This window comes from Spermophilus citellus (genome assembly GCF_964194105.1).
Source record: "Spermophilus citellus genome assembly, chromosome: 8".
Classification (NCBI taxonomy): Eukaryota; Metazoa; Chordata; class Mammalia; order Rodentia; family Sciuridae; genus Spermophilus; species Spermophilus citellus.
In genome coordinates this window covers 139541302-139565201 of record NC_138189.1, presented here as the reverse complement: position 1 = coordinate 139565201, position 23900 = coordinate 139541302, and the positions used below count along the sequence as shown (strand labels likewise).

The following is a 23900-nucleotide window of genomic DNA, read 5'->3' as shown; positions in this document are numbered from 1 at the left end:
AGGTTTAGATGAATATACCTATTTTTTAAATTTCAAATTATTTGTTTTTTCCTATAAAGTTTAAGAGATCATTAGTATTACACATAAGTGATTTGAGGGAAAAAATAAACTTTTAATCTATGAGAAGAAAAAAAATGGTGATATAGCTCAGTGGTAAAATTTTGGCCAGCATGCACAAGGCCCTGGATCAATCCTCAGCTCTGCCCCCCCACCAAAAAAAAAAAAAATACGGTGGGGGTCAGGGGTGGCAGCAGCAAAATAGCCCATAATTACCATTAACAAAATGTGAAACACTTTTATACACAAAATAATGAAGATGGCTAGATGCCAGTCATTATATAATTTTAGTACCCCTACCTGAATAACAATGAGAACACTGTTTATGGTATGAACATACATGTATGTGTATACAGGAATAAAAGAAAAACTTCAATGTGAACATATAGTGAACTGTAACATCAGGTTTATAAATATAACTGCGAACACTTTTTAGACTGATATAACCTAAATTATAGTAGAAGGATTTCAGGAAGTGTTTCTTAGAGGTCAGATCTCAATTACCCCAATTCATCAAATAAGAACTGCCATCTTATAAATATTCCTTTCCTTTTCTTCCCAGTTTCTTCTCTAAAACCTACACATATTTTGAATTTAAGTTATAAAATTTTTATTGTCATGAGAAATTAACTTGATCCCAATTCATTATCTAAATGGCCAACATACATTAGAGTAAGTAACAACAACATTTACCCATTCATGTATGATCTAGATATCAGAAGAATGAAAATTTATTCAGATTTTGATTCATTTACAAATGTGACTCTTTAATAGAAACAAAATTAAGCCCAGATTTGCTGATTTAAAAACTAATCTATGACTATTAATAATCTTCATAAAGTTACATTAAAATTCATGAGCCAGAATGGAATTAAATGTATAAGATGAACTTCTGAAGTACTTTCATCCTTTCTAGCATAAAAGAAAAATAAATCTAAAAAAAAAATTATGAAGTATTAAACAACTACTTCTTAAAAAAAAAAATCACAAAACTGTTCTCTGACCCAGATTTCCCATATCTTCCTTTTAAATATCGTAATCACTCCCTCTACCCTGTAAATGACATCATCACCCTCATTTCAAGAAGACTAACAAAATTAAATCCCTTAAGTGGTTTACATTCACTTTCTTTCTTTTTTTTAAAGAGAGAGAGAGAGAGAGAGAGAATTTTTAATATTTATTTTTTTTTAGTTCTCGGCGGACACAACATCTTTGTTGGTATGTGGTGCTGAGGCTCGAACCCGGGCCGCACGCATGCAAGGTGAGCGCACTACCGCTTGAGCCACATCCCCAGCCCTACATTCACTTTCTATTAAAAAGTGTTTTTAACCTGAATTAATTTAAGTCAATTAAACATTTACAGTCAGCTTACAGTTAATAATATCTGGAGTCAAACACAGTGGAAAGTACTTGTGCCTCTCCAGTGGCTGGAATAATGTTTAGCTCTAGTTACTTGGGAGGCTGAGGCAGGAGGATCACTTGAGCCCAGGAGTTCAAAGTTAGCCTGGACAGCACAGTCAGACTCTACTCTTTTTTTTTTTTGGGGGGGGATGCGACTAAACATTTGTCTAAAACGCTCGAAGATTTTTTTTTAAATGTGTAAGTGGGGTACCAGGGTTTGAACTCAGGGGCACTCAACCACTGAGCCACATCCACAGCCCTATTTTGTACTTTATTTAAAGGTAGGGTCTCACTGAGTTGCTCAACACTTTGCTTTTGCTAAGGCTGGCTTTGAACTGAGGCTGGGTTTGAGATTCTCCTGCCTCAGCCTCCCACGCCACGGGGATTACAGGCATGCGCCACCATTCCCAGCTATGCTCTGGGATTTTAATATAAACATTTATCTACTTATGCAAATTTGGCACAGTAGTTCTCTCTCTCTCTCTCTAAGTTTCCAATTTGTTAACAAAATCAGTCTTTATTTTTTTTAATTTTACTCCAAAATATCATTTTATATAATACTCTTTAGCTGTACTACCTATCGTTTTTTTTCTGTAAATCAGGTCCCACTCAGGTGTAGTCATGAAGGTTGTATGCAGAGTGTGGCTCCTTGTTTTGATAAAATGATCTGATTAGCACTTCACCAGCAGCAAGCTAGCAACAGTCATAATCAGTGCTCTGAAGAGCAAGGTAATTTAAGAGCAAGGTAACGTAGAGACCATTTTATCTCAAACTGTCAGCTCATCAAAAAATAAAACAAGAGGGAGAATAACTTTAAGCAGGAAAAATTAGCAGTCCTAGGGATTGCTATTGGGCCTCACAGAGCAGAAAAACATCAAATACTTTTAATCATAAGAGTTTGCTACATTAACAGAAACGTATCTAAATATTCTAAAATTTCACTAGGGTAGTAAATCAAGTGTAAGGTTTCTTTTTCAACAATAACAGTTGGTTTAAAATAAATTTTCATGTTTATTATTATGTAATAGTTACTACAATCCTTCTAAGAAAATACCCTATTATTTGGTCATGGTAAAAATAAAAATAATTCTCCAAGAATTATACGCATTAATCTCAAGTTATATATATAGTTATTTTACCACACAGATGGATACCAAGATTTGTAAGAAGACAAAAAGAGGAACCTGACAGACCATTACAAAGATATTTTTGACCTAACAGGAAAAAAATTCACACTGCTCCATCAACATTGAGTCAAAGACTCTTAATCAGTTATAGAATGAGACTATCATATTAATTTTTTTAATTAAAAAAGTTACTCTCATACACTAGTCTATTGACTTCTGTAAGTAAATAACAACTAGTTGAGTATTTTCATTCCCAGAAAAAAATAATAAAACAATTTTGCTTATGGAGCTGTAATTTTGTCTGCAAACTCTACAATGAGACTATTTTATCTCAAAGAATCACAATGTAGAACTCTATTTTCTACATAAATTCCCCTAAACAGAGATGTTTCACTGGTTTCTAAGCTATTCTAAGTAGTATTAAAAGAGGTCCTTCAATAAGATTCATTTGGCAATAGTAATCTTGAAGCTTACAAAATAAGAAAAGTATAAATAATGAACATTTTGTGAGATGTCTACCTGTTTCCACATTCTCGGTCTCAACTTCTTGTTCTTCTGCCACATCTTGCATCATATAAGTCTCATCATCATAAACCAGAACCTGGGCTGCATAGCCCTGCTCTAATCTGGCACTTGGCACTGGCTCCACAATCACTGCTGGGTATTCAGAAACCTTTTCACTTTCCTACAAGAGCAAATTTAAAAAACAATCAACTTTTTTATTCATAAATTCTGGATTCACTTACAAATCCTTGAGTTCATACAGTCCCACACAATGAGTTTGTGTATCATAAATATGAATGAAAAAAAAAAAGAGATGGAAAGGCTAACTTTAATCTTTTTAAATCTCAAGAGACAAAAACATTTTAAATAACCCGAGCTTAAGGATTAAGATGATATATTAAAAATGTGCATATAATTTCACTCTCTCATGAAAGCCCACTAAAACTGCAGTATAAGACTTTATTTTTCGCCTAAACTCACAAAAAGAAGAGATAAGAGCAACAAAATCTTACAGGACTAAAAGCACATGGATGAGCACAAGAAGGTTTAGCCAACCCAGGAAAGCCGAATCCAAATCACAGGCTGATAACAAAATAAACTGGGACACCAACTGCTCCTGGAAATGGAGAGGCAACAGGTTATAGGGAAACAGTAGGGGATAAAATAAGGAAGATTCCACAGAAGTTGATGGGAAAGCACTTTGGTCCCTAGACCCAGCCCTCTTCCGTCATGACTGCTAGGTGACCAGCTCTCCTTCATCTCAGTGAGTCAAAGACTGACTTTGTGGACAGGGAAAAACAAAGAGAATCTTTGAGATACAAGAGGCACATTTGCAGGTATCAGACCACACCTAAACCAGTTTCCAATCCTCTTTTTACTCTCCTGCTTTTAATCATGAGCAGACAGACAAACTTTACTAGACATTCAAGGAAAGCCTCTAGGGAGAGGGAAAAGATAGAGGCTGGGAAGATAAAATTGAAGCACCCTCCAGGAGCAATTGATAAAAAGATAAAGCAACCGAAAGTAAAGACAAGACAGCAATTATTAGAGGATCCAAGGAGGTCCAAAATCTGAGTAACTAGTGTTACAGAAAAAGGAAATGGATGAATGGTAGAGAGGAAGAAAGGACAGCTAGATGAACAAAAAAAGGTTTGAAAAGAAATCTAAGAAATAAATCAAGAAAAAAATTCTAGAGATAAAGAATATGAGCTGCCCATTTGATAAAACTCACCAACAATCTAGGAGAAAAAAATTAAGAGAAGTAGGTACACTGAGGCATATTACTGTGACATATCATAATATTGAGGACAAAAAGAAGTTTCTATAGAATTCTAGAAAAAAAATACAGGTTACAAACAAAGAAGCAGAACACAGACTTCTCAATAGTCATATCAGAAGGAAGATGATAATGAAGTGATTTCTTAAAAATTATGAAGGCAAATTATTTCCAATCTAGAATTCTTCACCCAAACTGTCTTATGAAAATAAGACAAAAATATTTTCTTAGACACGACAGACCTCAAAATATCTACCTTCCTTGCATCCTTTCTCTAGATGCAACTGATGACTACATCCCATTAAAAAAGAGAATAAACTTTTTTTAAAGGAAGATAATTTGGGGTACAGGATATTAAGACAGCAGGAATCTTCAGGAAGATTATAAAGAGAGATCCCAGGATGTCCGCTACGCAACCAGTCCATCTGGTAGCAATGTGACTCCTGAGACAGCATGATGAGCTGTCATTGTCAAAGTAACCATGGACATTCCTAAGTCCAGAATACCCAAGTAAGCCTATCCCAGCGTTTTATCCATACCTGGCTTACTCCGATGTACCTACTCACTCCACCTTGACTCCTATCTCAATCAGATGAGAATACTCATTTCACCCCCAAAATGTGGTCTGCTTTGATCTTCTCCAAAGTGTTGAAAGAAGACCACCCAGCTTAGAGAAAAAAAAATGGAGAACCACATTCTTTTCTTTTCTTTTTTTTTTTTTTTTTTTTTGATGGTGCTGGGGATTGAACCCAGGGCCTTGTGCATGGGAGACAAGCACTCTACCAATTGAGATACATCCCCAGCCTGAGAACCACATTCTCTTTGCTCTACCAGTTCATACTCTAGCACTGCTGGACACCAGACTAGGATGTGCCTTAGGCCCTCCAAGAACTAACTCATGATAATGCCACTGATTATCTGAGGAGCTCATGAAACTCAGGGAATTTGCTATTGGACTATTCCACCTGTCCCCTCCTAGAAAGCTTAAAATAATACTGCCCTTTCCTAAGTCAGCTGGGTGCATCTTTTTTTTTCCCAAAAAATAAGTATTGTTTAGGAATATCTTCATATATGATAACTATAAATAAAACTAAAACAATAATACGTAAGTCAGGATAATGGCACCTCTGGGGGCAAAGATGGGATATAAGAGAGGGGAACACTCAGTTATTCTAAAGTGCTGGTAATTTCTATTAACTTGAATAATGGGCTTTTTCCTTTTTTTCCCCATTTATTTATTTATTTATTTATTTATTTATTTATTTATATAGTGGGCTTTTTCTAAAATTATTCTTAAAATGTAAATATTTATCTTATATACTCCATTCTATTTTACTTAGCCTACGTCCTCAGGAGAGCCCCATTCTTATGATTTCAAACAGCATCTCTATGCTGATTACTACTGAGAATTTATCCTCCATTTTAACCTATCACCCAAACTCAGATTCTTTTTTTTTAGTCAGGGCTATGTTGTGCTCAGGCTGGGCTTGAACTCATTATCCTCCAGCCTCAGACTCCCAAGTATCTAAGTACACAAGCAATGTACCACCATGCCTGGCTCAGAACCACCAAATTCCAAACTACCAACTTACCATCACTACAGGAATATTTAGCCAACGCTTCAAGCTTAACATGTCTAAATGGAACAAATGATTAGCATCTCTCCCTCTTCCTTTCACCCACTCTGTTCATCTCTAAACCTCAGTTTTTTCATATTTAAAAAGGAAATTATAATATTCATATTTCAGAGTCTAAAATATGTACAAAATACTTAGCACAGCATCTACCACAAAGTATATAGTGTTGACTGTTATTATATTGTAACAATAGTCTTCAAATCTGTTTGCTCCTGTTACTTCTCTGCACAAAGAAAAAGCTTTGATGACTCCCCCATTTATCTAAAAGTCAAGGTTAATGTACTAATCAATGGCTTTAACTCTTTGGAATATAACCCTCACCCCATCTATTGTGGGTTGAGTTGTGTCTCCCTAAAAAGAGCTCAAGTCCCAACCCCTAATAGCTACAAATATGTCCTTTATGGAAATAGGGTCTTTGCAGATGATCAAGTTATGATGATACAGGATAAGCCCTAATCCAATCTGACTATACCTTTCCTTATAAGAAGGGAAATTTGGACAGTGGCAAACACAAGTGAAGGGAAAATGATGTAGAGGTATAGAGAGAACACCACCTACAGGCCAACGGATGATTAAACTAGAAACTAGGGGAGAGGCAAAGAAATCTGCACTTGCACCCCTTAGAAGGAATCAAATCAGCCAACACACTGATTTCAAAATTCTAGCCTTCAGAACTGTTAAAGTGATAAATGTTTGTTATTTAACCCATACATCTTATAGTACTTCATTACAGCAGCCCCAGAAGACTAATTCACTACCTTTACAATCTTACTTCCTACATTAAAGAAGCTGTTTGATTATAAGCATTGCCTCTAATTTTTAAACATGAACCTTTCCATGACTTCTGCTCAAGTTATTTTGTAGTCTCTGCATCTATCCAGATCTTTTTCAGCTACTGAAACTTTTCATCTATTGCAGGGAGTTGCTGTAATCCCCACTCTGAATCAATTTTTCATCCAAATACTTTTAGAACAAGTTGTTTACCTAATATCATCATTGTTCATTGTACTATATTATAATTATTTACATATCCAACTCCTTGACTAAATAGCAGGATATCTGAGAGCAAAAGTCTTAGCCAACATTTACATCCTCCTCAACAGTATACACTTCACATAAAGTAGCACTTAAGTATTTCTAGCTTGGTTCACAGAACCATAAAACTCAACAATTTTTAACCTTAACAGGTATTCACAAAGTCAACATTTGCTATTTAACAACAAGAACTAACTTCATGAGCTTTTTCTCCACCAAATGATAAGAGAGGCCCACTACATGCAGATTTGCAGATAATCAATGCCTTATATTGTATAGAGGAGCTATTTTTATTGGAAAATGTGGGAAGAAGAGGAAGGAATCAAGAATTCTTGCTTTAAAATAAAACAATAAAAAGTAACACATCCAGTTGGCTATTCTACCCGGGATTACTTTGCTTAAGTCATCAAAATATGAAATAATTGAAATGCATGAAATCCAGATTCGGTTGGTCTTGACACAAACTAATTCTCTAGAAGCTATGATTTACAAACTCAGCAAAGAAAATACAGGCTACCCAATTAGTCTAAATTTCAGATGAACAATGCACCATGTAATACTTTGGGCAAGTAAAGTAAAATGTTACCTGTTATTTATCTGAAATTCAAATTTAACTGGATGTCCCGCATTTTGTCTGGCAACCTTATGATAAGTTCTAACAGCAACTTGAAAACTTCCATTCAAGGAGATTCTTAGTTTAAAGAGGAAGGATAAAGGTGTATGTGTACTGGCACATGCCTGAAACCCCAGCATTTAGGAAAGTTGAGACAGGAGGATCACCCATTCAAAGCCAGCCTGGAGGCCACCCTTGGCAACATAGCAAAATCCTATCCCAAAATACAAAAATAAAAAGAAGGCTAGGCATGAGGCTCAGCGGTAGAGTACCCCTGGGTTCAATCATTGGTCTCTCTCTCACACACACACACACATACACACTCATAAAAGGGCAAGATAAGCACCAAACTGACATATTTACCTAAAAAGTGCTTTTATATGCACTTAGTCATTGTTCCTAGGTATTAAAAAAACAAATATAATAAAATGGCTGAAAACAGTGGTAATTGCAAATAATCTTTTCATCATTGTTAATAAGCAGATATGAAATTACAGAGTATGTAAAGAATACATAAATTTGTTTCACATTTTTTCTTTTGTGGTAAAGGAAAGCCACCTTCAAAAGCCTTATCAAAATTAAAACACAAAGCGTGGCAGATGTGAGGGAAACTAATCCCCCTACCTCCCACTGTTGACCCCCAGAAGTCATTTCAAATAAATACATCACTAACTTGCTATGCAAACCCAGTTTTAAGACCCCTCACCCTAGGTATTCACAATGCTAAAAAAGAATCTAAACAATAAACAATGACAAAAAAAAAATTCATCAGAAAGAGACTGAATAGGGCTGGGGATATAGCTCAGTTGGTAGTGTGCTTGCCTCACATGCACAAGACCCTGGGTTCAATCCCAAGCACCACAAAAAAAAAAAAAAGAGAGAGAGAGAGACTGAATAAATAGACATATCTATACAATGACAGATACGTAGGAAATAAGTTAAGGCATATATATATGGATATGGAAAACTATGCATGATGTAAAGAACTCAGGGAGGGGGATGGGCTGCTGGACAGTATTACTGTATAATTGCACTTCTATAGAAGTGGTTTATATATACATTACAAAGTTTAGAATAATATACCTCAAGCTATTAGAAATCTTGTGGGAAAGAGGTAAGCAGACAAAAGATGGTATTTCATTTTCTTAGTATATCTGTGTTTACTATTTTTTTTTAATATTTGTTGATTGACCTTTATTTATTTATTTATATGTGGTGCTGAGACTCGAACCCAGTGCCTCAGGTATGCCAGGCAAGCGCTCTACCGCTAAGCCATAACCACAGCCCTACTATTTTTTTTATATTTATTTTTAGTTATAGGTGAACACGATATCTTTATTTTAGTTTTACGTGGTACTGAGGATCGAACCCAGTGCCTCATGAACGTTAGGTGAACGCTCTTCCTCTGAGCCACAACCCCAGCCCCAGGAGTTTACTATTTTTTTCAATGAGAAACTAAGAAGAAAAATCAAAATACTTATACTTTTTCATTTAAAAGTAACAATTAGAACAGTAATAAAAATTTTAAACCAATAAGAAATAACTTGAAAATTCTAAGAAATGCCATCTGTATAACACAAAACTGAATTCACTCAACAGGTAAGATTTAAATTTCAAAAAAGATTCTTATTTTTAATCAACTTTATCCAGCCATATTTATGTAAATAAAATGCACCCATCTTAAGTGTACAGTCCTATGAATTTTCACAAATGCAGATATCCTTGTAACTACTGTTACAATTAAGAAATACAGCATGCCAGAAAGTTCCTTTGTACCCCTAAATCAGGCAGCACCCCCAAACACACAGGTTAGGCAACCATCAGTCTAGTCTATATCTGTAGATTTCTATCCTTACAGTTCTGCTTTCTCTAAAATTTCATATTGGAATCAACAATTTGTCCTCTTTTATGTCTGATTTTTTTTTTCCTAGTACTAGTGACTGAACCTATGGCCACTCTACCACTGAGCCCTATCCCCAGCCCTTTTTACATTTTTAGACAGAGTCTAAGTTGCTCAGGCTGGCTTCAAATTTGCAATACTCCTGCCTTGGCCTCCCAAGCAGCTTGGTCCATTTCCTCAAAAAATTATATTTATGTGTTTTTGTCTGTGTCCATAGATGATTTCTTTTTATTTCTGAAAATTCCACTGTAGCTAAACCAATTTTTTATCCATTTACCTATCTTCCTATGGTTACAATGGCTATAAACTTTCTTGCTCTTCCCTTCCCTCCCATTTGATATTTACCTAGGTGTCTAATTATGAAATCATGTTAATTATACAGTTAATTTTATTTATCTACTTATTTTGGTACAGGGATTGAACCCAGGAGTGCTTATCCACTGAGCCACATCCCCAGCCCCTTTTCATTTTTTTTATTTGAAACAGGGTCTCACTGAGTTGCTAAGCGCCTCACTAAGTTGCTGAGGCTAGTCTTGAAGTTGTGATGCTCTAGCCTTAGCCTCCCAAGTCACAGGATTATAAGCATGTGCCTCCATGCCCGACTTGTACAGTTAATTTTAAAAGGACTCTGAAATTATTTTCCAAGTGGTTACATTGTACAATCCCATTAACAATGTATGAGAGTTCTAGCAGCTCTATATCCTTCCCAACATATGGTTTTACTCTGTAATTATCTTAATTTTGTGTAAGTTTGTAGTAGGATCTCTTTGTAATTTTAATTTGCCTTTTTTTTTTGAGAGAGAATTTTTTTTTATATTTATTTTTTTGGTTATCGGTGGACACAACATCTTTGTTTGTATGTGGTGCTGAGGATCGAACCCGGGCCGCACGCATGCCAGGCGAGCGCACTACCACTTGAGCCACATCCCCAGCCCCTAATTTGCCTTTTTTTGACGGCTAATAATACCGGGCATTTTAATAAGTGCTTACTGGTCATTTGTTTAATTATCTATTCAACTCTTTGGTCTACTTTAATGGGTTGTCTTATTATTTTTTATTTTCTGAATATATTGTTTAGTTACATTTTAAGTTTATCCCTCAAAGATGTAATAGATAGATGCTTGGTTATCAGGGTGGCAGTGTTAAGCAGGGTCTTAAAAGGTAGGGCATACTGGGATGTTTTTTAGGCCCTGTAGTTATTATTCTTGTCAGGACTTAAGGTAGTTGTTATGGAACCCCGAGGGAGTTATAAAATTGAGCCTTGCCCTTCTTGGCCACAATGGGTTCCTGTCTCACTAGGTGATGTGTCTCTCCTGCATGTACGCCCATCAGTATGACGCCATCTACTATAAGACCTCCACCAAAGTTGAACAGAAATTGGCAACCTTCAGAACTGTGAGCTAAATAAACCTCCTTTCTTTATGAAGTACTTAGACTAGAAATTTATTATAGTAACATAAAATGAACTCATACAAAGTCTGTTTTCAGTATATGTATTCAATATTTTCTTCCAATTATTGGTTTTCCTTTTCATTTTCACAATATAAATTTTTTTTTGGTGGTGTTGGGTATTGAACCCAGGGCCTTGTGCATGCAAGGCAAGCACTCTACCCAAGAGAGATACATCCCCAGCCCACAACAGAAATTTTTTAAAGAGCAGAAATTTTTTATTTTAATAAAGTTCAATTTATCATTCCCTTTCATGTTTTTGTGTTTAAGAAATTATTGCCTATTTCAAGACTGAAAAAATTTTCTCCTGTATTTTCTTCCAGAAGTTTTTATAGTTCAGCTTTTATAAAGTCCATAATCAATTTTGAGTTATTCGTCATGTACAATGTTGAGAAAGGATTGTGATTTATTTGCATATGGATAATTAATTGTTGTACCATCGTTTGTTAAAAAGCCTATCTTTTCTCCATTTAATTGTATTATTCCACTTAGTTCCATTACTGAATATCAAGCAGCCTGTATGTGTGGGCCTATATTATACTCCACTGATCCACATCTTTTGGTTCCCCTGTACCATACTATCTCAATCAGTGGTGCTTTTAGTAAGTCTTCAAGTCAGATATATAAGCCTTTCAACTTTGTCCTTAAGCACAGTAGCTAAGTACTGCTTTAGTTAAATCCCTCAAATTTTTTAATTCATCCCTCAAATTTGGATAGTTCGCATTTTCTAATCTTCTTTCTTGTGGTTTATTCTTTTTTTGGGGGGGGGTACTAGGGATTGAACCCAGGGGCACTTAACCACTGATCCACATCCCCAGCCCTTTTTGTTTCATTTTGAGACAAGGTCTTGCCAAGTTGCTTAGGGCCTTACTAAATTGCTGAAATGGCTTTGAATTCATGATCCTTCTGCCTCAGCCTCCAAGTCGCTAGAATTACAGGCATGCACTACCACGCCTGGCCCATGATTTATACTTTAACTCATGAGATACATAAAGTAAACTACTTAAGGGTAAAAATGGGAGTTCATAACCCACTTGAATCAATCTGTGAAATATGGTATATTAAGAACTATGTAATGTTTTGAACAACCAACAATAAAATAAAAAAAAAAGAAAAAAAAAAGTAAACTACTTAATATCCAAATAGTCAAAGATTTTTGCAAGTATTTTTCTGTTGCTAATTTCTACTTAAATTCCCTTTTGGTCAGATAATTTTCTCCATATCATTTCAGTCACTGAGATTTGTTTTATAGCCAACATATATTGGTTAATTGACCATGTAAGCTTGAAATAAATGTGTATTCCTGCTACAGTTGGGCAGAGTCCATAAATATCCATAGATGAAGTAAGATGATAATGTCATTCAAATCTTCTAAAGCCTTATTGACTTTGTGTATATTTATTCTATCAATTACAGAGAAAGGTATGCTGCAATATAATCAACTAATATGTGGATTTATCTATTTTTTATTTCAGTTTGGTCAGTTCATGCTTAAAGATTCTTTTATTATTTATGATAAATTCATTATCCCTGGTAGTGAAATCCATCTTTTTTAATGATTAATATTTATATAATATATATCTATTTCTATACTTTTACATTTTTGGTGGTACTGAGGGTTGAACTCAAGGGTGTTCTATCACTGAGCTGCATCTCCAGCCCCTTTTGAAATTTTACTTTGGAGACAGAGTCTGGCTAAGTTGCTGAGGGTGGCTTAGAACTTACAATTCTCCTTGCCTCAGCCTCCTGAGTTGCTGGGATTACAGGCGTGTGCCACTTCATACTGCTTTATTCTTTTACTTTTAAACAGTTGTTATTCTTAAAATGAATTTCTTATATGAATCATAAATAGATGTGGCTTTTTTATAAAACCCAATCTGAGATTTACCTTTTGATTGGAATATTTAGAATATTTACATTTAATATCAATAAAACTGGGTTTAAATCTACCACCTTGTTCTTTGTTCACTGAACTGAGTGTTTTTTGGTACCAATTTCATTTCAAACCTTGTTTCTTTGCTTTATTTCTTAGTGGTTGCTTTAGATTTTACATTATGCTTCCTAACTTATCAGTTGACCTACAAATAACATGCTACTTTATGTTTAATAAAAGTTATAATAGTATCCAATTCTCTCCTCTCAATCTTTCAGTCTACTGTAATATATTTACTTCTTCACATTATAAACTCCATTGTTTTTATTTTTGCCTTGAATAATTAACTTTTTCAAAAAAGTAAAATAATTTTATACACTTAAAAATGTTAGGGTCAGGGCTGGGGATGTGGCTCAAGTGGTAGCGCGCTCGCCTGGCATGCGTGCGGCCCGGGTTCAATCCTCAGCACCACATACCAACAAAGATGTTGTGTCCGCCGAGAACTAAAAAATAAATATTAAAAATTCTCTCTCTCTCTCTCTCCTCTCTCACTCTCTCTTTAAAAAAAAAAAAAATGTTAGGGTCAATACCATATTGAGTGTTTTTACTACAATAAACATTTTTTTTTATTGGTTGTTCACAACATTACAAAGCTCTTGACATATCATATTTCATACATTAGATTGAAGTGGGTTATGAACCCCCAATTTTACCCCAAATGCAGATTGCAGAATCACGTCGGTTACACATCCACAATTTTACATAATGCCCTATTAGTAATTGTTGTATTCTGCTACCTTTCCTATCCCCTACTATCCCCCCTCCCCTCCCCTCCCATTTTCTCTCTCTACCCCATCTACTGTAATTCATTTCTCTCCTTGAATAAACATTTTTTTTAAATATTTTTATTATTTATTTATTTATTAAAGTTCTGGTTTTATGTATTTGTTTTATGTATTTGTTTTATGTTGTGCTAAGGATTGAACCCAGCACCTCACACGTCCTAGGCAAGTGCTATACTGCTGAGCCACAACCCCAGCCCCTACAATAAACATTTCTAATTGATTTTCCAAAGAATTTTAAATTTGCCCACACATAAAACATTTCTCCAGTGCTTTTCATTCCTTTGTGTAGATCCAAGTTTCCAGATGGTATCATTTACCTTCTGCCTAAAGAACTTATTTTAAACATTTCTTGTAGGATAAATATGTTGGCAATAAATTCTCTCAGATTTTGTTTGGGGAAAAAAATCCTTGAAAAGAGTAGGTTGACAGTTTTATTTCTACAGCATTTTAAAGATATCATTATCCTCTGACTTGCATAGTTTCAGCAAAGATATCTGTAGTGATTATCTTAGTTCTTCTTCTTTTTCCTATAAGTTTATTTTATTTGGTTTTTTTATGCAGAGCTGAGAATCAAACCCAGTGCCTTACACATGCTACGCAAGCGCTCTGCCACTGAGCCACAACCCCAGTCCAATAGGTCTATTTTAATCAAGTTGGGGAAATGTATGATCATTATTTCTTCATGTATTTTCTTCGGTTCCCCACTTCTCTCACTTTGGGATTCAAATTACATGCATCTTAAGACAGCCTGATGTCCCCGATAACATAGAGTCTCTATTCCTTCTTTCAGGGGGCTACTGGGGATTGAACCTAGGGTTACTTAACCACTGAGTCACACCTCTAGCCTTTTTAAATATTTTATTTAGAGACAGGGTCTTGCTAAATTGCTTAGGTTGGCTTTGAATTTTCGGTCCTCCTGCCTCAGCCTCCTGAGCTGCTGGGCTTACAGTCGTGCAACACCACTGCTAGCTACTGTTCCTCTGTTTGATATTGTCCTCTTCTTTTCTCTTTGGTTTGTTAATGTAGTTTCCATGGCTATCTTCAAATTTACTGATCTCTTCTTTCTTTTATGGTACCTAAGCTATTTTTAATCCTATCTAATAAATTTTTCTTTTCAGACAGTATGTATTTCATCTCTAGAAGTTTTATTTGGTTCTTTCACAAAAACTTTACATTGTTAAGTGATGCATTTTGGTGTCTGCTAAGTGTCATGACAAATATTTATGGATCAACTTTTTGAGGGGAAGGAGGAGCTGGGCATCAAATCCAAGGCCTCGTGTATACTAGACAAGTGCTCTACCACTGATTTACATCCCCAACCCCTACATCAACTTTTGAGGCCTATTTTTAAACCTTTAAGGCAAGTTTGGACTATCCTTAATTCTAGAGCTAGGTTAGTCCGACAAAGCCCTTCTGGAATCTCTAACAAATGCCCTGGGGCATTCAACAAGGACTCCCAGGCCTGAGGAATTTCAAATTTTTTAGTAAATTACTGGAATTATGCCTTTTTGGTCATTCTTTACCTGGCCTCATGGTGTTTCCTATATCTCAACAAATGAGCAATAAGCCAAAGGATGAGTGGAGCCCAGGGCAGTGTTCTGTTGCTTCTCTGGGTGGACTTTTTTCCTTTTGGATACGTTACTCCTCTAATGAGTCACTTTAGCCTCTCCAAATTTTCATTTTTGTTTCCTTATTTGAGTGAGACAGTTACAATCTGCTTTGGTCCCTTTTCCCGACACTGTAGCCCGGAAAGTGGCAGTAAGCCAGTTTAATCACAGAGACGCCCTTCTCTTCTCTCAGGAAGCACAGTTCAATACTGTCAGCTGTTTCCAAACTATGGTTTCATATGCTTCAACTATTCTGCTAGTTGTTTATGTTGGTCTCCGTTATTCCATCATAATCCAAAGTGTAAAAACTCCTAATTTGTTTCTCTGATGTACAGTAAATTATCAATTAATACTTGTCAAAGAACGAATGAATTAAGCATGCACATAGATAGTCTATGTGTACATACTATCTATGTACATATGCACATAGATAGGAAAAAACAAATTGATTGTGGGAATAAAGTATGTTCTACAGCTGTGGCTTCTCTTAATAGGCTTTGAACCAGTTTTAGATTCAAATACAACAAAGGGAACATTTAGGAGTCAGCAAGTCCACTAACATTTTATCCCCTTCCCACTGAATGTGTCCATCACAGATCTGGAACTTGGAAGACCCAACAAACACAAAGCAAGTAACTAAAAGAATCCAGAGTCCAAAATATACACCTCCAATATCCTAACTTGTTTCTCAAGCATGCCATTATACCATTAAGTTGGTACCAAACACTAACAATAGCATCTTTCACAAAAAATAGAGAAAAAAAACTTTTAGGAAAACTATTCATTTTCTTACCTCCTCTCTAACCAAATAGCCATTATTATGACAGTGCTATTTTATTATGACTTAGTGCCCTTCCAATAGTCAGTTTTCACTGAACAGTGAGAACATAAGCTAAGACCTAAAAGTCTATATTTTTAACTCACATCTTTTTTTTTTTTTTTTTTTTTTTTTTTTTGGTGGTGCTGGGGATTGAACCCAAGGCCTCATGCATGCTAGGGAAGCACTCTATCAACTGAGCTACATATGCCCAGCCCATAACTTACATCTTTTTATTCTTCAATATTCTCAATGACAAGAAAATGACCAAATATGCTAATGATTCAAAACCTGAATTTCTTTTCTTTTTTTTTTTTTTTTAATTTTTTAAATGTTTATTTTCTCTTTAGTTCTCGGCGGACACAACATCTTTGTTTGTATGTGGTGCTGAGGATCGAACCCGGGCTGCCCGCATGCCAGGCGAGCGAGCTACCGCTTGAGCCACATCCCCAGCCCCACCTGATTTTTTTTGATTTAATTATCTAAATTCATAAATGCATATATTAGATTAAAATATGATTGATCGCCACATTGACTTAGAATAATCAAGAAACAAAGATGGTAAATTTTTAAAACAGGTATAAAATTCTAACTTAAGAAGAATCTAATTGGGGCTGTGGCTCAGTGGTAGAGTGCTTGCCTGGTATGTATAAGGCACTGGGTTCGATTCTCAGCACCACATATAAATAAATAATAAAAAAGGTCTATCAACAACTAAAAATAATATTTTAAAAAAAGATGAATCTAATTTAGGTATTTAGGTACAGTATATTTCTATATGCTCTATAATCCAAAATAATCAATTTTATTTAGAATTTAAATTTATCTCAATGAATACTACAATGTTCTATTTTTTTCTTCCTCCAAGCTCATTTTAACATATGCATGTTCCAAAAATTCAAGTCAGCCTTGCAGCACCTTCTTCAACTTCTATTACTTAAATTATATGAGGATACATGACATGTACATATACAATTTCATGCACTGTATATTACTACCCTCAAATACTGTTTTCAATTAATTTCAAAATTAGTTCATACATTGATTTCTATGAACAAAATAGAAATGTAAAACATCGATGCCTAACCTCTTGATTTTCTACTCCATTGCTGGAAAGCTCCAAAACAGAACCTCCATTGTCAACCACTGCTGATGTCATTGTTTACTCCCTGAGGAAGCTTCAACTTCTATGAATCAATGCAATTATAGGTTCACAGATGATTGCCAATGTTATAAGTTTGCATTATCATATTTTAAAAGTCAATAGAGATGGAGTAGAGTAGTTATCCAGAAATCCAGTCTTCTAAAGATGATTAACCATAGAGCCTAAAAAAAGGAAGAATTTGAAAGTTATAAAAAACACACAGGAAAGATATAAAATATAACTTAGTTTGCAATTCAATTTCTAACACTGGTTTAACTAAGAAAAAGAGGACAGGTTTCTACATCTCTATGTCAATAGAGGGCACTAATGAGCATTCTACATCTTAAGAGTTTAAATTCAAGTTCATGAACTCGCTGAATAAATTTTTATGAAGCTATTGTATACAGATGATATGGTTATACACTTCAGGAGATAAAATGTTACATCTTTCTCCCTTTACAAGATGTAATTTTATTACATCTTAAATTTTTAAAAATACTTTATGCATTGAATATATAAAATGTGCTGGACTGAGACTATTTCTAAAACTTTTTACCTATTTAACAAATTAAAATGTTAGTTTTAAAATATGCATTCTATCCTTTGGCTCACTTGGTTTGTTTGTTTGAATAACATAATTAGAACTGTTTTTTGCTTATAGCAGCACTCTCATTTAGTATTCACACTGCATACACTACAGAATTCTAAGAGTAATTTGAGTTTCTTATACTTTCAAATAAAGTAGTTTAAAAATAAAATAGTGAAACCAAGCTGGCCATGGTGGCACACGCCTGTAATCACAGAGGCTTGGGAGGCTGAGGCAGGAGGATCAAGAATTCAAAGCCAGCCTCACCAAAAGCGAGGCACTAAGCAACTCAGTGAGATCCTGTCTTTAAATAAAATAAAAAATAGGGCTGGGTATATGGCTCAGTGGTCAAGTCCTCCGGGTTCAATCTCTGGTACCCCCCCCCAAAAGGGAATACATTTGGAATGCCTTTGTTATTATTTTATTATTTGTTGGGGGGGGTAATGTTTTGCTAACAGTTAAAAGTAAAACGTAACAAATTGTTTCAAGCAATCTTTTATCAAACCTCTTAAGCTTTTTTTCCTCTTGCAGAAATAAATGATCGTGTGTATCATCTGCAATTATTCAACAAACTATTCCTAATAGTTTGTATATATTAAGCTTTTCATACAGAAAAAACAGTCCAAACAGAATATGTCAAAATTAAAGAATGTAGAAAAAAACAAGCATATTAAGATGGAAAAGAATATATATTCCTAATAAATATTATGCCTTTACATGAAACTTGACTACTGCATCATATATATGTAAATAAACTGATAAAGAATTTCCATAAACTTTTACAATAAAATTAAATATCTGGAAAAAAAAGAAATTTCATCTCACTACCTCAGAATGATTCAATACCATCAGACTTCTTTTTTAATCTCACAAACAAAATGAAACAGGAAGTTTTCTTATATCTTAAGAAAATCTAAATAAATTCCAGTCCCATCATACTGACATTTGTTGTTGTTAATATAAGGTAATGACTATTTCAAAATCTGTTTTCTTAAATATACACATAGTAATAGTAAAAATAAAATTACTTACAATTCGAATATTAAGTAGTCTAAGCATCCTTCACTATTTTCACAACTTGGCAAGAGCTAAAACCTGAACCAGCAGTTCTTTGAACTACTAGTGGGAGGGGAAAAAAGAGAGTATTAATATAATTCTACCAAAAAATATTTTGCCCAAATAAGTATGATTTAGATAGTAAAAATTTATTAAAACAAATCATATCCAAAGTTTGGTGACAGACATTTATTTGAACATGATAAAAAAAATTATTTCTAGGTTGAGTAGAATCAAAATTTTTTATCAAACTTAAAATTTTAAGTAACCACTAAACAGCAAGTGATTAAGGACACACCCAACATACATGTAGTCCACACCCCATATTATGAGCTACATTTCAATCAACAGCAGGATTTCAATAATGGCTGTAAGCATAACTCCTGCTGCTTAGGAACATGAAATCCAACTTTAAATGAAGAAAACAAGCTCCTAAACCCAATATGAATGATATACGACCATCACTTAAGTCATCTTCCTGCAACCTAACTCCCCAGACTTAGCAACAATAACCGTCTAAATACCCACCTCCTCAAACACCCGCTCCTTTCCGTTAATCTATGCAGTGAATCTTGAGCCTTGCCCCATCAATTATTCCCTTTTCCCTTAGCCTCTAACTTAACACTGCCTCCTTTTGTTCAACATATAAACATTTAAAAGACCCCCTCATTTTTAAAATAGAAAAGTCCTCTTTGAATATCCTGCCTACCCCTCCAACTACTGCTCTAGTTTCTTCCATCCTCAGAGAAAGTCCTAGAAAGTAATCAGTTTTTTTTGCATTCTAACCCCAGTCAACTGAACTTTTTACTCAATTCTGCTTTTCTAGTCCAATGGAAACATTTTTTCATAAGACTTGATGCCTATGAAGCATTTGACACTGTTTATCTTTCCCTCCTTAAAACTTTTATCTTGAACTTTTTTTAATGTACTAGGGATTAAACCCAGGGGTGCTTTATGACTGATCCACATCCCCAGCCCTTTTTATTTTGAGACAGGGTCTTGTTAAATTACATCCTGGTTAAATTGCTGAGGCTAACTTTGAACTTGTAATCCTCCTGCCTCAGCCTCCCAAGTTGCTGGGATTACAGGCATACACAACACACCTGGCTATTTTCTACATAAATTATTAGCTTATGTTGGACACACAATGTATAAAGATGAAATCATGTGACACTAACAACTGAGGCGAGAACTGTATATCATTTTTATGTTATTGAACTTAATGTGTACAAATTCAAATCAAGTGCATTTAGTGCTCAATGTAATTCCCATAGCAACTTCAAAAAAAATCATTATAGAATACATGTAACAAGAGCCGAGCAGTGGTGCACACTTGTAATCCCAGCGGCTCAGGAGGCTGAGACAGGAGGATAGCAAGTTCAAAGCTAGCTTCAGAAAGGGTGAGGCCTTAAGCAACTCAGTGAGACCCTGTCTCTAGGGAAGTGCCCGAATTCCTGGTCATCCCCTCCCCCCAAGAAAAGAAGAAAAGGACATTAAGCATTAATTAAAGGTTCTATATTACAAGAAAACGTAACAATTATAAATATTTAGACAGGATGACAGACCACCAAAAATATATGAAACAAAAATAGAATTGGCCAGGTGAGGTGTCACATGCCTATAATCTCAGCAAGAGGCTAAATGGGAGGACAGAAAGTTTGAGAATAGCCTCAGCAACCTACCAAGGCCCTAAGCAATTTAGTAAGATCCTGTCTCAAAATATTAAAAAGGTCTGGGAAGTGGCTCAGTGGTGAAGTACCCCTGGATTAAATTCCTAGTACAAAACAAAACAAAACACAGAACTGAAGGGAGATACAGAGAATTCTACAATAATAGTTGGAAACTTCAAATAGCCCCCTCTCAAATGGATAAAACAATAAGACAAAATAAGAAATGACCTAAATAATACATTAAAACAACAAGACTTGAAAATCACATATAAAACACTCCTTCCAATAACAGAATACACATTGTTCTCAAGTGCACGTGGGAAATTCTTAAGTACAGGCCACATATTGGACCACATATTAAGTCTCAACATACTTTTATTTATTTTTTTTTAAGTGACCTTGAGGAACCCATTTGTCATTTTGTACCACAGCTCCCTCTTTCTGGAACTAAAGTAACTCTTCTTTTTTTTTTTTTATTTTTTTATTTTAAAGAGAGAGTGAGAGAGGGGAGAGAGAGAGAGAGAGAGAGAGAGAGAGAGAGAGAGAGAGAGAGAGGGAGGAGAGAGGAGAGAGAGAGAATTTTTTTTTAATATTTATTTTTTAGTTTTCGGTGGACACAACATCTTTGTTGGTATGTGGTGCTGAGGATCGAACCCGGGCCGCACGCATGCCAGGCGAGCGCGCTACCGCTTGAGCCACATCCCCAGCCCTCAACATACTTTTAAAAGAACAGGTACCTTATGAAGTTTCTCTGATAACAACAGGATGAAATTAGAAATGAATTTGACAGGGGGCTGGGGATGTGGCTACAAGCGGTAGTGGCTTGTCTGGCATGCGTGCGGCCCGGGTTCGATCCTCAGCACCACATACCAGCAAAGATGTTGTGTCCGCCGAGAACTAAAAACAAGTGAATGTTGAAGATTCTCTCTCTCTCTCTCTCTCTCTCTCTCTCTCTCACTCACTCTCTCTCCTCTCTCACTCTCTCTTTAAAAAAAAAAAAAAAATTAAAATAAAACAAGCAGAATTTTTTTTTAAAAAGTATCAATTGTATTTCTATATAATAACAACAAAGAATCTGAAAGAAAATTACAAGAAACATCTATTTATAAGACCAACAAAAAAGAATATACTATGAGGTAAAGAAGTGAAAGATTTATGCAATGCAAACAGTAAACATTGCTGAAAGAAATTAAAGACATAAATAAATAGAAATACAATCCATAAAATTTAGTCTTTTATGGACTAAAAGAAAATATTGTTAAGATATCAATATTACACAAAGTGATCCATGAATTCAATACAATCCCTATCAAAATTACAGTAATCTTTTTTGCAGAAATAGAAGGAGGATCAATAGGGTAGAGCAAGCAGATTGGGGGAGGGAAGAAAAGGAAAGGGAAAGTAAAGAGGAATGTGATTGATCATTTATGTTAAGTGTATATATGATTATGACATGATGAATCCCACTATATGTATAATTACACTGCATTATTAAAAATGAAAAAAGAAATGTAAAACCCATCCTACCATTCAAAGGAAATCTCAAGAAACACCACAGAGCCAAAACAATCGTGAAAAAGAACAAAGCCAAAGGGTTCACACTTCCTTACTACACAGCTGTAGTCATCAAAACAGAATGGTTTGGACATAAGGACAGACATATAGACCAATGGCAAAGATCACAGTGCCCAGAGATAATGCCTCAAAAAGTTAAAAAATGGCTGACAAGTATGCCAAGACCACCCAATAAGAAAAGAACCATCTTTTCTTTTTCAACAATGGTACTCAGAAAACTAGACATCCATATGCAAAAAATCAAAGACGGATCCTTACCTAATAGCATATGCAAAAACTACAGCAAAAATATATCAAGGATCTAAGTGTGAAATTTAAAACAGTAAAACATTTAAAGGGCAAAACTTCACAATTCTGAATTTGAAAATAATTTCTTGGATATGACCCTAAAAGCACAGGCAACAAAAGAAAAAATAGACAAATTAAATTTCGGGGCTGTAGCTCAGTGGCAGAACGCTTGCCTAGCATGTGTGAGGCACTGGGTTTGATCCTCAGCACCATATAAAAATAAATAAAATAAAGGTATATTGTGTCCACCTATAACTAACATTTTTTTAAAAAAATTAAATTTCATAAAAATTTTAAATTTTGAATATCAATAGACACTATCCATAGTCAGCCAGGCACTGTGGCACATGCCTGTAATCCCAGCAACTCAGGAGGCTGAGACCAGAGTATCCCAAGTTGAGAACATCCTCAGCAATTCAGTGAGGCCCTAGGCACCTTAGTAAGACCCTGTCTCAAAAAAACATAAAGGGACTGGACATAAAACTAAGTTGGTAAAGTGCTTGCCTTGCATGCTTAAGGCCCTGGTTTCAAACCTCTACACCACAAATAAATAAATAAATAATGAAAATAAAAAGGGCTGAGGATGAGGCTCAGTGGTAAAACACAGCTGGGGTCAATCCCCAGTATCAAAAAAAAAAAAAAGAAAGAAAGAAAGAGAGAGAGAGAGAGAGAGAGAGAGAGAGAGAGAGAACACTATCCACAGATTAAAAAGGAAACGCACACAATGGGAGAAATGTTTGCAAATCATATATCTGATAAACAATTTATATCCAAAATAGAGAACTAAAACTCAACAACTACCACCACCAACAAAACCCATATCAAAAACACACAAAGAAGCCAGGTGTGGTGGCTGCATGCCTGTAATCGCAGCATCCTGGGAGGCTGAGGCAGGAGGATCCCAAGTTCAAAGCCAGCCTCAGCAATTTAGGCCCTAAGCAACTTGGGGAAACTCTTGTCTCTAAATAAAGTATAAAAAGGTGCTGGGGATGTGGCTCAGTGGTTGAGTGTCCCTCAATTCATGGTACCAAAAAAAAAAAAAAAAAAAAAAAATCAAATAACTTGAACACATCTTCTTTCCAAAGAAGATAACCAAACAGCCTACAAGCATCACTAATTTTTAGGAAAATAGGAGTCAAACTACAATGAGATACCATCCACACAGCATCAAAAATACAGAAAATAACAAAGGTTGGAAAGGATGTGGAGAAACTGGATACCTTAGGTACTATCAGTAGTAATATAAAATGGTATATCTGTGGAGGAAAACAGTATGGTGGTTCTTCAAAAAGTTAAAAATAGAATTGTCGGACTAGGGCAGGGGATCAGTATTAGAGCGCTTGCCTAGCATGTGTGAGGCACTGGGTTCAATACTTAGCACCACATAAAAATAAAATAAAGGCATCCATCTACAACTACAAAAAAAATTGTTTTTAAATA

At 35.2% G+C, this 23900-nt stretch overlaps 1 protein-coding gene across 12 annotated transcripts in view; it reads right to left on the bottom strand.

Moving 5' to 3' along the window:
* Nucleotides 1-23900, bottom strand: part of ELF2 (E74 like ETS transcription factor 2) — a 102736-nt gene that overhangs the window by 54392 nt on the left and 24444 nt on the right. For 5 of the 12 annotated variants that reach the window (XM_081303008.1, XM_081302997.1, XM_081303011.1 and 2 more), the window contains exons 2-4: nucleotides 18904-18990; nucleotides 17229-17467; nucleotides 3105-3270 (exon numbers count right to left, since the gene is read on the bottom strand). The exons of 2 other annotated variants lie outside the window; for them this stretch is intronic. In XM_081303008.1, the coding sequence (XP_081159134.1) occupies nucleotides 3105-3270; nucleotides 17229-17300 (238 nt within the window). In that variant the 5' untranslated portion in view covers nucleotides 17301-17467; nucleotides 18904-18990. Of the gene's footprint in view, nucleotides 1-3104; nucleotides 3271-17228; nucleotides 17468-18903; nucleotides 18991-19455; nucleotides 19661-23900 lie in introns of those variants that run through there. 5 more of the 12 variants (XM_081303001.1, XM_081303003.1, XM_081303009.1 and 2 more) reach the window with 4 other exon arrangements.